Here is a 15871-nt window from a genome sequence, read left to right on the forward strand (position 1 = left end):
TCATACCAACAGGACAAGGTGTTAACCTCCCCAGGGATCAGGATATTTTAGAAAATGCAGCCTTGACTCAAGGGAATGAATTGCTAGTAGTGATTCCTGGGGGCGGCAGGAGATATTCTGGGAGGAAGAACCTGTCAAATTATACCACGAAGTGGGCAGCCCACTGGGATGATTACCATACTATATGGTATTTACAAATTCACCATATTTATGCCTTTTTTTTTTTCTGTAGGGCATGGTCCTAGTATTGAAAACTAATACAATGTTAGCTAAAACTACTCAGTTTATATAAATATATGCTGCATACCCTTGACTCACATCTAACTTTCACTGGAGAATAATTATTCTGATTGCAATTGATCTGTTATTTCTCAAGAACAGGCATATTTTTACTTCATGTAAATTCATGGCAATATTTTTAACGTGTTACTGAATTGGAACACTACCCTTCTTATTCAATTTCAACACTTTATCAGTGATATGCAGATTTTTCTAATTCCCAGTTTAACATATCCAATTACAGAAAATAAACTAAATGCACAGATTGAATTTTTTTTCACAACTTTCTTTAAGGAAATGCTGAAGATGGAATCTAGGAAATGCCATATTTTACCTTAATTTTAGGTGAAATTATAAAATAGAAATTCATTAATTAGTGTTAAGAAAAATAACATCCCCTCGAAAAAAAAGACCTTATCACATGTTTACAGATACTAGTGCAAATTAAATAAATACACAGCCTCAAAATTGTATCTAATTCATTACTCAATTCTAATATCCTCTTGTAGTTTTATACTTATTCTAGAGAAGCTGAAATTTATAAATTCTATTAAAATCAGAGGCCTTCCAGAACACTAAAATAATACTAAGACCATCGTAATTTCCTACGAATAATCATTTTTAAACATCTTTGAGTCTTCACATAAATAATTATGAAAATTTAACTCAGAAGAAAAATATAATATCATAATCCATTAAAGAAAAAATACAGTGAGCTAGGCCAGTCAGCTTTTTAAGAAATAATTAAGTTAGTGTATTCAAGAGCACTCTTCTTCTTCACTAAGATAGGAAAGTGAAACAAAATTAGCATTTTACTCCATGACAGAAAGTTTACTGTACTTCTAAATGCTTCACATCTCTAAAAATACACTTCTCATTGTTTTAGAATACACACATATTTTATATTTGTGGGTTAGCACAGTTATTTTCTTCTTGAGAATATGTTACAAAATGAAGCACTCAAATGAACAAAACCTCGCAGCAAAATTTTAGGAAATCTAAAATTATCTTGCCTGGGTCATATTTCAAAGACAGTGATCAATGTTGTTAGTCAGTGGGGGAAAAAAAAATCAGTAGAAATATAAAATAGTCTTTAAAATCCAGACAGCAAATATAAAAAGAGACAGAGTTAAGTGAAATCTGGGAAAGATATTTAAAGAAATGAGGTATGATGGAGTCATAGTGCTACAATTTATCTCAATATATTAAGTTTTAATAATAACCTATACTTCAAAGTTGCAATATCAGCAAATCATAAACTATCTGCTGCTGTGTTCTCATGACCTTTCTGGCCAGATGTTTAATAGTCACTAGTAAATACATTTAAAATAAGCATTAAGCTAACTGTATGATCATACGATAAGCATATCTGCCACTTAAGAAGGCAAATTATAAGTAAAAATGTAAGCAAACAATTTTGTATTAATAATAAATACAGTTTCAAGCATTTAACATTATCAATATTTTAAAAATTTAAATAATAAATGCAACTATTTTATACAGAACTGTACCATTTATTATACACACAAGTATATCAGTTCCCTTTGTTTACAAAGGCTGGTTATAGACAATATGGAATGTTACAGTACCATCTTGCATAAAATTTTAGTACAATTTTGTACTAGAAAAAGGGTGCAAAAACACCAGCCTAATAAATCTGACAAAATGAAATATATTTTTTCTTTTTAAAAAGTACATCATTAACACATACACCACAAACTGTACATAAGCTTACTTTTAAATCACCAACTGAAGATATGGTAGCAGGTATGTTGTAGTATTAACTATCTCTCCCATCAGTTTAATTTATTAAAGGCTTGCACTGCTACTCATTCAGGAACCTTTGTTGACATGTAAGCTTGTAATATGAATTACTTAACTCAGGTAAGTACAATTTAAAGGAGGCTAAACAACAGCTGCCAAGAATTATTTGTAGTAAGAAACGTCCTTCTCACAGAAAATTCACTGAGGAGCAAACATTTTTGTATATCATTCTTCTTAAAATTTATTGTAACTGGTCAAGATTCTCCATTTTGAACTTTGGATGCTGGTGGCTGCATGAAATCCTTAAAAGGAACTAGTGCCTCTTTAAGTGCAGAGCAGACTTCTGAAGATGAGCAGGTGATGCATTCTACTAAAGTTGGGTATAAGGCAATTACTTGTGCCCAGGTATTTCCATCAACTGTAATGCAAAAAGTATAAAACCTCAAAAAAGAGTGGATTGAAATGGCAGATTATCCAGTTAACATAAACACAATCCTTTAAACACAATGCAAAAAAAAAGAAATCCAAAATATGGAAATTCCACAAGCTTGTACCTGTTCTTTCTTTAAACTTTGGAAGACTTCCTGCAATATTTAATACAGTATGAGGGAAAAATATATGATCAGTGTGCAGAATCATCAATACCACCAAACTTGACAGAGTACATTTAAAATGATACTTCAATATGTGAAGGTCTTGGAAGCTAACAAAACAACTTAGAATAATTCAAACCTTTGTCATTTTCAGTTTAACAGCCAGAGAAGAAAGTGTACTTTTCAAGAACAATTAGAAAACAATTCAACTTTTTATGCAGTTATATGCTAAAAAAATATATATATATCTTAAATAATTTTCCTAATAATGTCCTCAATATTGATTTTAACTTCAAATGACCACACATAGATCCATTCTTCTCTTACACTGTTTGCTAATCTTTAATGTATCTGACTAGATTTAAGCTGTAGTGGGGAGGGACATTTCTGCCTTCTTCATCACTATTATGAACAGCTAATACAGTTAAATGTTATTTGGTGAACGGACAAAAGTGTTGTATCACAATTACTTTGTGATTTCCTTATACTCTGAGATCACATATTACATTTCTATTTTCCTATAAGTACTGTGCGTATTGTTGAGAGTGCAATACACGATAAAACCTGATGACAGATTTTTCATAGAAAGTATATGTATATGGCACTTGGCAGAACAAATCTCAAATTGCTGAGGCAGTGTAGTATAAAAGAAAGAACACTATACTATGCATAATGAGCTTTGGTTCCGTTTTTCACTCCAATTTACTGAGTGTCAACTAAGTGTCTAAAAACCTTTCTGAAATAAGTTAGTGCTGGGTGTCCCTGAACAAGTCATTTAATTTCTCATATCTTGACTTTCACTATAGAATAAAGAAATGAGGTTCTCAAACTAGTGTTCTTCAAGTTACTTCTTTAAAAAAACTGATGGTCAAATAAGTTTGGCAAATGTTGTACGTATAATCTTCCTTTTGGGGGATTCATAATTCACACAGGTTCATAGTTAAAGAATAGGTTTAACTCTTATCCAATCCAAGGTTTCCAAAATGAATTTGATTATGTAATTTTCCCCCATTCAATATCTACTGACATCCCTCATCATTAATATTCATTCCTTAGTCATATCTTGGGAAATGCTAATTTAATCTGCTCATTTAATCTCTTCTCCACCTCAACAAGGGCTTCCTCAGAGTGGAGGTGGGAAGAAGAAAAGGGGTGTGGAGCTGACGGGTATTGGTGAGGGAGGGAATGTCAGGCCAGAGCTGCTTTGCTTTTAGCTATTTTGTATGTTGGAAATCCACATCAGATTTCATTTGTAAAAAGAATTTTGCTGCTTAACAGCAACAACAAAAAAGAAACATTAAAAAAACCAATGGCCTAAGTAGTTTTAAACAGTCTGCTCCAGCTGTTGTCTATAAAGCTTTCCACTAATCATTTAACAAAAGATTACATAGAGAGAATTCTGGGAAATGGCAAAGTAGTAAGTACCAGGAATCTGTCTGCCCACCTAGACAACTGAACTGGCAGAATTTAATGCAACTATTTTGGAACTCTGGAGTCTACTGAAGTCTTGCAACTTCCAGAGAAGACCTGGATAGTATACTGCAGTTAATTTTCGTCAGTCTAAGCCCTTAGCACAGTAGCAGCTACCCATCATCCTCTATTCCTAGCCATGTGGTAAGCAGCTGTGCAGGTGTTCCTGGAGCAGCTTGCACACAGCTTGTGGGAGGCCAGGGTGGGAAAACAGGACCCTATACTCCAACTATCAGGGGTCTGTGCTCTAATTGCTGCTTCTGATCACAGAGGTGCAAAGAGGCTTCAAGAACAAAAGAAAAAAACAAATAATTCAAAAATGGGCAAAGGACTTGAATAGATATTTCTCCAAAGAAGATATACAAATGGTCAATAAAGCACATGAAATAATGCTCAACACCATTAACCATTAGGAAAATGCAAATCAAAACAACAATGAGATACCACCTCATGCTTAACAGAATAGCTACTATAAAACAACAAACAAACAAACAGAAAACAAGTGTAGGTGAGGCTGTAGAGAAAACAGAACCCTTGTTCACTGTTGGGGGGAACGTAAAATGGTACAGCCACTGTGGGAAACAGTATGGTGATTCCTCAAAAAATAAAAAATAGAATTTACCATATGACCCAGCAATTCCACTTCTGGTATATACCCAAAAGAATTAAAAGCAGGATCTCAAAGAGATATCTGTACACACATGTTCACAGCAGCATTATTCACAACAGCTAACACCATGGAAGTAACCCAGGTGTCCACCAACGGATGAATGGATATATAAAGATATACACACACACAATGGAATATTATTCAGCCTCAAAAAAGAAGGAAAACTGCAACATACTAAAATATGGATGAACCTTAACAACATTAGCTAAGTGAAATAAGCCAGTCACAAAAAGGCAAATACTGTATGTTTCAACTTATATGAAGTACTTAGAGTAGTCAAGATCATAGAGATAAAAAGTAGAATGGTGATAACCAGGGGCTAGGAGAAGTGGGGAATGGGGAGTTATTGTTTAACAAGTACAGAGTTTCATTTATAAAACGAAAAGAGTTATGGACATGGCTGGTGGCGATGGTTGCCAACACTGTGGATGTATTTAATGCCACTGAAAAAATGGTTACCATAGTAAGTTTTGTTACATGTATTTTACTGCAATAAAAGAATTTGGGGGGAAAAAAAAGATTGCATAGATTGAAAGCTATCTAGATTGGCCCAGATAGTTAACTGATCAAACTTATTCTTGGTTTATTATAGGAAAATACAAAAATAAATTATTTAAGATAACATCTTAAACTCAGGGGAAGATACTCAAATTTCTTAAATTAAAATGTTTTAAAAACTAACCATAGGTCTTCATGGGCACTTTGGACTTAACTATCAAAAACAATGAAAAAGCTGTATGTATTGATATGGAAGAATCTCCATGATATTTTATGAAGTGGAAAAAATGAAGAGTGCTCCGAACAGTAGGTAAAACATGGGGTTATCATGCATATTAATTCGTGTTGAAAACTGGGGGCGTACTGGAGCACAGTTGACTTTTGAACAACACAGGTCTGAACTGTGTGGATCCACTTATACACAGTAAATACTATAGTGCTACACAATCCCCAGTTGGCTGAATCCAGGGATGTAGAACCCCAGATACAGAAGAACCATCTAACTGCTTGGAAGGTCAGCACCCCTAACTCCTGCATTGTTCAAGGGCCGACTACATATGTATTTTGTATTTACATAATAAACTTATGGAAGGATCCACAAACTAATAAAAATGGTTCACTGTGGTAATGTAAGAGCTGGGCAGATACAGAACAGGGGAAAGACATGTTCCCTGTATATCGTTCAATATTTTTGAATTTCTGAACCATGTATATGTTTACTACCTATTCAAAATTTTAATTAAAGATCAAGTAAGGTGATAAATAAGGCCAACAAATGCCTCCTCTCCCACTAGGAAACCCTAAAACAAATAACAAATGTTCTAAACAAATGTTGGGTGAACACTGGTTCCAAACCTTGTAGCCACACCCTAGAATTAATTTTGGACTGACTACAAGCATGTCCAATATATCTCTGCTGGGAAGGCCTGGGCTTCTCTAAGTTGTCTTCTTTTTTTCTGTTTCTTAATGAAGCTTATCATACCATTTTAATATGTTACTATACCATCATCATCATTTATGGTTACATTTAATTTAAGTCTTCACTTAATATGCCCAGAGGTATAATTCAAACTCAAACAATTTTTAACATTAATTTAGTTAGATCATCTATCATTACTAGGCTGCCCTACCCATAGCCCACTGACTTTGTAAAAAACAGGTTACTAAGTTTTCCTTTTCCTTCCCTTTTCTTCCTTTATACAAATTCTGGTTACATTCTTGACAGCTATCTAAAGATCATAAAAAATAAAAAATAATGCAAGTAGGGCTTCCCTGGTGGCGCAGTGGTTGAGAGTCCGCCTGCCGATGCAGGGGACACAGGTTTGTGCCCCAGTCCGGGAGGATCCCACGTGCCGTGGAGCGGTTGGGCCCATGAGCCATGGCCATTGAGCCTGCGCATCCGGAGCCTGTGCTCCGCAATGGGAGAGGCCACAACAGTGAGAGGCCCGCGTACCGCAAATAAATAAATAAATAAAATAATAATAATAATAATGCAAGTACTATGCACTGAAATACATTTGCTGTATCTAACACATCTATAGCAATAACATGAAAAATAGAGAAGTTCCTGTTTATTTCTTAAGTATAACATATTTCTAAGAATCAAATTCTATCCTGTGATCTAATAAAGATTTTACTGGTCTCCAGGAAATCAATGCATGGTCTCCCTCTCTGAAAATTCAAACAGAACATTTTATTAAGATAACTCAAATTTGAACTTGATGGGATAAATTAAGGACACTGTCCCAGAATTTTTCTTAGAAATTCTACCCCTTCTTTTGGGTTGAATATACACAAGTCTACTGCCTCTTAATATCCAATATAATACTCACGCTTTCTAGGCCAAAGTAACAGTCAGTGAATGTTGAAAACAGAAAAATATGTATTTAATTGTGTAACACCTGACAGGAACAAATATGCTGGGACTCACTTATTAGGCATTTATTAGGAACCTACTTTTTTCTTGGTTATTAAAAGTAATGCTGGGCTTCCCTGGTGGTGCAGTGGTTGAGAGTCCGCCTGCCGATGCAGGGGACGCGGGTTCGTGCCCCGGTCCGGGAAGATCTCACATGCCACGGAGCGGCCAGGCCCGTGAGCCATGGCCGCTGAGCCTGCGCATCCGGAGCCTGTGCTCCACAAATGCTGCTTAAAGCGCCAATCTGCTACGGTGCTTGTGCCAGAATGTAAATAAACACACTTCCTTCTATAGCAAAGTCTTATATAAAAAGTCAGCTGAACCAGTGTGCTCAGTGACACAACTGACTTATACTCTGATGCCAGCTCTTTATCTTGTCCTGGACCAGTAGCTGGTCCAAAAAAGAAAACACACACGCTTTGAGCAGCAGTGTTGTAAAGGATTCAAAATAGAATAAAACATGGTTCAAATAGCCTGTCAAGAAGTTTACACCTTAAGAGGCATGAGTCATGTACATGTATAACTATAATACAAACAGAGTGCTTTAAGACAAAGCCACACATAAAAGAGCTACAAGTTCACCAAAAAAAGAAATTGCTCACCTTTAAGGAATAAAAACAAGGCTTAAAAGTGGTGTGATATCTGAACAGGGTGGATATGGGCAGGAGAATGGAATGAGCAAAGGACTAGGAATACTTGGATAGACTAAGAATTTTAGTTTGGTGAGAACGTAGGATATATGAAGTCTAGTGGGAAATAAAGCATGAATAGAATGGAGTCAGACAGTAGTACTCTTTGTATTTGGTAGGTTATGGTTAATGAAAAAGATTATTTTGTTTTGTTTTACAAGGATGGAAAAATGAATGAGCAAAGCTGCACTTTTGGAAAAATCATTTCTGGCATTGATGGAAGAATGGATTGGATAGAAATGACTGACAGAAAGAAGAAACAAATGAGAAAAGGCTATAAAAATAATTCAAATATCATATCACATCTATATGATAAATCACTACAAATGCAGAAGCCTCCTACAACCCAAAAAAGTCAGTCATGTTCTACATTAAAAATATATAAAATATCAGGGCTTCCCTGGTGGTGCAGTGGTTGAGAATCTGCCTGCTAATGCAGGGGACACGGGTTCGAGCCCCAGTCTGGGAGGATCCCACATGCCGTGGAGCAACTAGGCCCGTTAGCCACAACTACTGAGCCTGCGCGTCTGGAGCCTGGGCTCTGCAACAAGAGAGGCTGCGATAGTGAGAGGCCCGCGCACCGCGATGAAGAGTGGCCCCCACTTGCCACAACTAGAGAAAGCCCTTGCACAGAAACGAAGACCCAACACAGCAAAAATAAATAAATTAATTAATAAACTCCTACCCCCAACATCTAAAAAAAAAAATATATATATATATATATATAATATAAATTATCTATATTCAGACCAATTTAGTTTAAAAAAAAATCCAGCCAGACTGTGAAGTCAGGATCATAGCAGTGTGAGAAGCTCCCTTTGTCTCTTACCTTCAATCTATAACTAGTAAAACATCCATAACTCAATAAAAGTGTCTCTGCCCAATACACCAGGATTCCAGAGAATTCCACACATCTGTACAACTATACATAAGAGTGGATGGACTAGGAATTCCCTGGTGGTGCAGTGGTTAGGACTCCGCACTCTCAATGCCAAGGGCCTGGGTTCAATCCCTGGTCAGGGAACTAAGATCCCACAAGCAGTGTGGCCAAAAAAAAGAGTGGATGGGCTGAAACACACAGAGGAGGCAGGACCAGGGAAACAGTGGAGGTGGTGCCTGCAGTCCTAGATTCCCAGCCACAGCAGCTAAGCCTGCAGCCTCCGAAAACCTGGTAGCAGCAGGGCAGGTGATGCACATGACTCCAGCTTCTCAGCCACAGCAGTGGCTAAGGCTACAGGGAACTAGGCAACAACAGGGCCTGCAACGTTATCCCTCCAGTCATGCAGGCACATATGACTCTGGCCCTTTTGCCCATAGCAGCAGCGTCCATGAAACTGATAACCCTGGATGTGGCAAAAGCACCCAAGACCTCAGTTCCTCACCCAACCACCCTCTGTCCCCACTGCACTGGACCCAGGAGCATGGATCCAGGAGATCCCAGACATGGTGGACACACCTGCTATCTCAGTGCCATAGGCAGCGACACCAGTAACAACAGTGATACTGGCAGCAGCAAGGTACCAGCAACCCTGAAAGCATAAGCGGTGACAACAAGGGCACCAGACAACACCTCTAGCAGAGGCAGTGGAGGATGGAAAGTGCCATTTCTCAAATATAAATAACCAAAGGCAACTCAGGTAAGAGAAACCAAAAACTTGTACTATAGTGCCACCTACTGAAAAACAAAAGAAAGGCCTCTAATTACTAACCTGTTAAATTGTTAGAGTCATTTAAAAGAAGCCTTACTAAAGAAAAAGGTGTGTTACTTCAAATATATGAGAGGAACAACTCATCAAGCACCATGAAAAACCAGAGTAATATGGTATCACAAAAGAAAATGACAGTTCTCCAGAAACCAAACTTAAAATTAAATAATACTGCAATCTAACTGACAGAATTCAAAATAGCTGTCCTAAAGAAATTCAACAAGCTACAAGAAAATTTAGAAAGGTAGTTCGATGAGCTTAGGAATAATATTAATGAGCAGAGGAATACATTACCAAAGAAACTGAAACTCTGAAAAGGAACCAAACAGAAATTCTGGAGCCAAAGAACTCAGTAAATGAGATGAAGAATGCATAAGAACATATGGGAAATAGAGCAGACCATATGGAAGAGAGAATTAGCTAGCTCAAAGATAGAAATCAAGAAATCAATACAAGTAGAAGAGGAAAGAGAGCTAAGATCTATAAAAAATGAAATTCTATAAGAACTATCCAACTCTATTAGGAAAAGCAACATCAGAATAATGAATATCCCAGGAGAAGGAGGCAGAGGGTTTATTTAAAGAAATAATAGTTGAGACCTTCCTAAACCTGGGGAAGGAACTGGATATACAAGTCCATGAAGCTATGAGAACAGCTCAATGCAAAAAGACCTTCTCCAAGACATATTAAAACTGTGAAAAATCAATGACAAAGAAAGAATTTTAGGGCTTCCCTGGTGGCGGGCGCAGTGGTTGAGAGTCTGCCTGCCGATGCAGGGGACACAGGTTCGTGCCCCGGTTCGGGAAGATCCCACATGCCGCGAAGCGGCTGGGCCCGTGAGCCATGGCCGCAGAGCCTGCGCGTCCGGAGCCTGTGCTCCACAACGGGAGAGGCCACAGCAGTGAGAAGCCCGCGTACCAAAAAAAAAAAAAAAAAAAAAGAAAGAATTTTAAAAGCATCCAGGGAAAAAAGAATGGTAACCTACGATTAGGTAACTCATTAGGCTATCAGCAGATTTCTCATAAGAAAATCTACAGGCCAGGAGAGAATGGAATGACATACTCAAAATGTTGAAAGATTAAAAACTATCAGCCAAGCATACTCTATCCAGCAAAGTTATCCTTCAGATATGAAGGAGAAATAAAGCCTTTCCCAGACAAACAAGCTGAGGGAGGAGTTCACCAACAAAGACCTGCCTTACAAGAAATGTTGAAAGGAGCTCTTCTACTTGAAACAAAAAGGTAAAAGTTCACAAAACATTGAATAAGGTGATAATACAGACAAAATCTTTTAAATACTTAATTATAGCGTGAAGGTTAAAGGGGAAAAAGCAGTAAAAAATAACTATAACTATTTTAATTTAGTAACAAAATCACAACATAAAAAAGGATAATTTGAGCCAACAAAAAACACAAAAGGGGAATAGGAAAAGGACAGAACCTGTATAGGCAAATAAAAATAACATGCTATCAGCAGAAAAAGAAATATTTCATCTATGAGACATGTCATAAACATCAAGGTAAACACAAAATATAAATCTAGAGCAGAGATTCAAAACATAAAAAAGGAGAAAACTGAGAAAAACATCATAAAAACCCCAACAAATGAAACTGGCAGAAACACAAGAGAAACAATGGAGATATAGACCAACCAGAAAACAAAAGATAAAGTGGCAGTACTCAGTCCTCATCCATCAATAATCACCCTAAATGTAAATGGATTGAATTCACCAATCAAAAGACATAGACTGGTTGGATGGATTAAAAAATAAGGCCTGAGTACATGCTGCCTCCAGGAGACTCATGTCAGCTCTGAAGACAAACACAGGCTCAAAATGAAGGGATGGAAGATGATACTTCAAGCACATGACAGCCAAAAGAAAGTGGATGTACCCATACTCATATCAGACAAAATACACTTCAAGCCAAAAAAGGTGACAAGAGACAAAGGTGAATACTATATAATGATAAAGGGGAAAATTCATCAAGAAGACATAAGAGTTAATATATATGTACCTAACAGTTAATATGTATGTACCTAACATAAAAGCACCAAAATATATAAAGCAATTATTAATACATCTAAAGGGAGAAACTGACGGCAACACAGTAATAGTAGGTGACTTTTAACACCCCACTTACAGCAATGGATAGATCATTCAGACCGAAAGTCAACAAAGAAATAGTGGCCTTCAATGAAACTTAGACCAGATGGGCTTGATAGATTTATACAGAACATGCTATCCAAATGCACCAGAATACACATTCTTCTCAAGTGCACATGGAACATTATTAAGGACAGACCATATGTTGGGGTACAAAACAAGTCCCAATAAATTTAAGAAGACTGAAACCATATCAAACATCTTTTCTGATCACAAATGGTATGACACTAGAAATCAACTACAAAAAGAAAGCTGGAAAAATCACAAATATGTGCAAACTAAAAAAACATGCTACTGAACAACTACTGGGTCAATGAAGAAAGCAAAGGATAAATTTTAAAAACACCCGAAGACAAATGGAAACAAAAATACAACATTCCAAAATCTATGGGATGCAGCAAAAGTGGTATTTATGGGGAAATTTATAGCAATACAGGCCTGCCTCAAGGAACAAGAAAAATCTCAAAAAATCTAACCTTACAGTTAAAGGAACTAGAAAAGGACAAATGAAGCCCAAAGTCAGTGGAAGAAAGGAAATAATAAAGAGCAGAGCAGAAATAACTGAAATAGACACTAAAGACAATAGCAAAGATCAATAAAACTAAGAGCTGCTTCTTAAAAAAGAGCAACAAAACTGAGAAACCTTTAGCTAGACTCACTGAGGAAAAAAGAGAAGGCTTAGATGAATAAAATCAAAAACAAAAGAGGAGAGGGACTTCCCTGGTGGTCCAGTGGTTAAGACTCTGTGCTTCCACTGCAGGGGGCACAAGCCTGATCCCTGGTTGGGGAACTAAGATCCCGCATACCATGCAGCATGGCCAAAAAAAATTAAAAAAAAAAAAAGAGAAATAGCAACAGATACCACAAAAATAGAATGTATTATGAGAATACTATGAACAGCTATATGCCGAAAGTATTATGAGAATACTATGAACAGCTATATGCCAACAAAATGGACAATGTAGATGAAATGGATAAATTCTCAGAATCATACAGTCTTCCAAGACTGAATCATGAAGAAACAGGAAATCTGAATAGACTGATCACTAGCAAGGCGACTGAAACGGTAATAAAAAACCTCATAAAAAAACAAAAATCCAGGACCAGATGGCTTCACAGGTGAATTCTACCAAATATTCAAAGAAAATTTAATACTAATGCTTCCTAAATTCTTCCAAAAAATAGAAGGGGAGGGAATGCTTCCTCATTTTACAAGGCCACCATTACCCTGATACCAAAATCAAATAAGGACAACAAAGAAAAAAGAAAATTGCAAGCCAATATGTCTGTTGAACATAAATGCAAACACTGTCAACAAAATATTAGCAAACTGAACTCAACAATACGTTGAAAGGATCATACACAATGATTAAGTGGGATTTATTCCAGAGATACAAATTAATTTCAACTGCAAATTAATCAACACAATACACCACATTAACAAAATGGATAAAAACCTTATGATCATCTCAACAGATAAAGGAAAAGCATTTGACAAGTTTCAACACCTATTTTTCTAATAAAAACTCTCAATAAAATGGATATAGAGAACTGTACCTCAACAATGATAAAAGCTGTATGACAAACCCACAGCTAACATCATACACAATGGTGAAAAATTGAAAGCCATCTCTCTAAGATCAGGAAAAGGACAAGAATGCCTACTCTCACCACTCTTATTCAACAGGGTTTTGGAAGTCCTAACCAAAGCAATTAGGCAAGAGAAAGAAATAAAAGGCATCAAAATTGGAAAGGAAGACATAAAACTATCACTATTTCCGGATGACATGATTTTATATATAGAAAATCCTAAAGACTCCACCAAAAAACTGTTAGGAATAATAAATGAATATATTAAAGTTGCAGGGTATGAAATCAACATACACAAATCTGTTGCATTCTGTACACCAGCAACAAACTATCAGAAAGAGAAATTAGGAAAACAGTCTCATTTACAATCGCAGCAAAAAGAATAAAATACCTAGGAACAAATTTAACCAAGGAGGTGAAAGAACCTGTACACTGAAAACTATAAGACACTGGTGAAAGAAACTGAAGAAGATGCAAAGGAATAGAAAGATGTTCCATACTCATGGATTGGAAGAATTAACATTGTTAAAATGTCCATATTACCTAAAGCAATCTACAGAGCCAATGTAATCCCTATCAAAATCCCAATGATATTTTTCACAGAAATAGAACAAAAAAGTCCTAAAATTTATACGGAACCACAAAAGACCCTGAAGAGCAAAGCAATCCTAAGAAAAAAAGAGCAAAGCTGTAGGTATCACACTCCCTGTTTTCAAATTATACTACAAAACTGTAGCAATCAAAACAGCCTGGTATTGCCAGCAAAACAGACACACAGATCAATGGAATTCAGTTGAGAGCCTAGAAATAAACCCATACATATATGGAAAATTAATTTACCTCAAAAGAACAAAGAACATACAATGGAGAAAGGATAGTGTCTTCAATAAAAGGTGTTGGGAGAACTGGACAGCCAGACGCAAAAGAATAAAACTAGACCACTATATTACTTATCTTACACCAGACACAAAAATCAACTCAAAATGGATTAAAGACTTGAATGTAAGACCTGAAACCATAAAAATCCTAGACAAAAACATAGGCAGTACACTCATTCACACTGGTCTTAGAAATATCTTTCTGGATATATCTCCCCAGGCAAGGGTAAGAAAAGCAAAAATAAATAAATGAGAGTGTATCAAACTAAAAAGCTTCTGTACAGCAAAGGAAACTATCAACAAAATGAAAAGATTACCTACCAAATGGAAGAAGATATTTGCAAATCATTAAATCTGATAAGGGGTTAATATCCAAAATACATAAGGAACTCATACAACTCATCAACAAAAAAACAAACAACTCTATTAAAAAATGGGCAGAGGATCTGAATAGACATTTTTCCAAAAAAGACATACAGATGGGGCTTCCCTGGTGGCACAGTGGTTAAGAATCCACCTGCCAATGCAGGAGACACGGGTTCAAGCCCTGGTCTGGGAAGATCCCACATGCCGCGGAGCAACTAAGCACGTGCGCCACAACTACTGAGCCTGCGTGCTGCAACTACTGAAGCCCGTGCACCGAGAGCCTGTGCTCCGCAACAAGAGAAGCCATTGCAGTGGAAGCCTGTGCACCTCAACGAAGAGCAGCCCCCGCTCAATGCAACTAGAGAAAGCCTGCGCGCAGCAACGAAGACCCAATGCAGCCAAAAATAAATAAATAAAATAAATTTATTAAAAAAAAACCATACAGATGGCCATAGGCACATGAAAAGATTCTCAACATGACTAATCATTAGGGAGATGCAAATCAAAACCACAATGAAATATAACCTCATGCCTATTAGAATGACTACTATTGAAAAGGCAAGAAAATAACAAATGTTAGGATGTGGAGGGGAAAGGGAATCCTTATACAATGTTAGTGAAAATATAAATTTGTGTAGCCACTATGGAAAACAGTATGGATGTTCCTCAAAAGATTAGGACTAGAACTACCATATGATCCAGCAATTACACTTCTGGGCATTTATCTGAAGAATACGAAAATACTAATCTGAAAAGATACATGCATCCCATGTTCATCACAGCATTATTTACAATAGCCAAGAAATGGAAACATCAATGGATTAATGGCTAAAGACGATGCTCTATACACACACACACATGTATACATATATATACAATGGGATACTACTACTCAGCCATAAAAAAGAAGGAAATCTTGCCATTTTCAACAGCATGATGGAACTTGAGGGTATTATGCTAAGCAAAATAAGTCAGATGGAGAAAGACAAATACTGCATGATTTCACTCATATGTGGAATATTTTAAAAAAATAAAAATAAACAAACAAACCAAACCAAATAAAAACAAACACATAGATACAGAGAACAGAGTAGTGGTTACCAGAAGGGAAGGGAGATGGGGGAGGGTGAAATGGATAAAGGGGGACACCTGTACAGTGATGGATAAAAACTAAACTTTTGGTGGTGAGCACACTAGTGTAGTATATACACAAGTAAAAATATAATGTTGTACACATGAAACATATAATGTTATAAACCAATCGTACCTCAATAAATAAAATAATAATA

The 15871-nt window shown here is 36.5% G+C and overlaps 1 protein-coding gene across 3 annotated transcripts in view; it reads right to left on the reverse strand.

Moving 5' to 3' along the window:
- Positions 1–552: 552 nt before the first annotated feature.
- The window catches only part of MON2 (MON2 homolog, regulator of endosome-to-Golgi trafficking), a 125009-nt gene continuing 109690 nt past the window's right edge, over positions 553–15871 (reverse strand). For all 3 annotated transcript variants that reach the window (XM_081249975.1, XM_081249974.1, XM_081249976.1), the window contains one exon: positions 553–2461. In XM_081249975.1, the coding sequence (XP_081106101.1) occupies positions 2298–2461 (164 nt within the window). In that variant the 3' untranslated portion in view covers positions 553–2297. The remainder of the gene's footprint in view (positions 2462–15871) is intronic.

This window comes from Mesoplodon bidens, assembly GCF_964165515.1.
Source record: "Mesoplodon bidens genome assembly, chromosome: 11".
NCBI classification, from domain to species: domain Eukaryota; kingdom Metazoa; phylum Chordata; class Mammalia; order Artiodactyla; family Ziphiidae; genus Mesoplodon; species Mesoplodon bidens.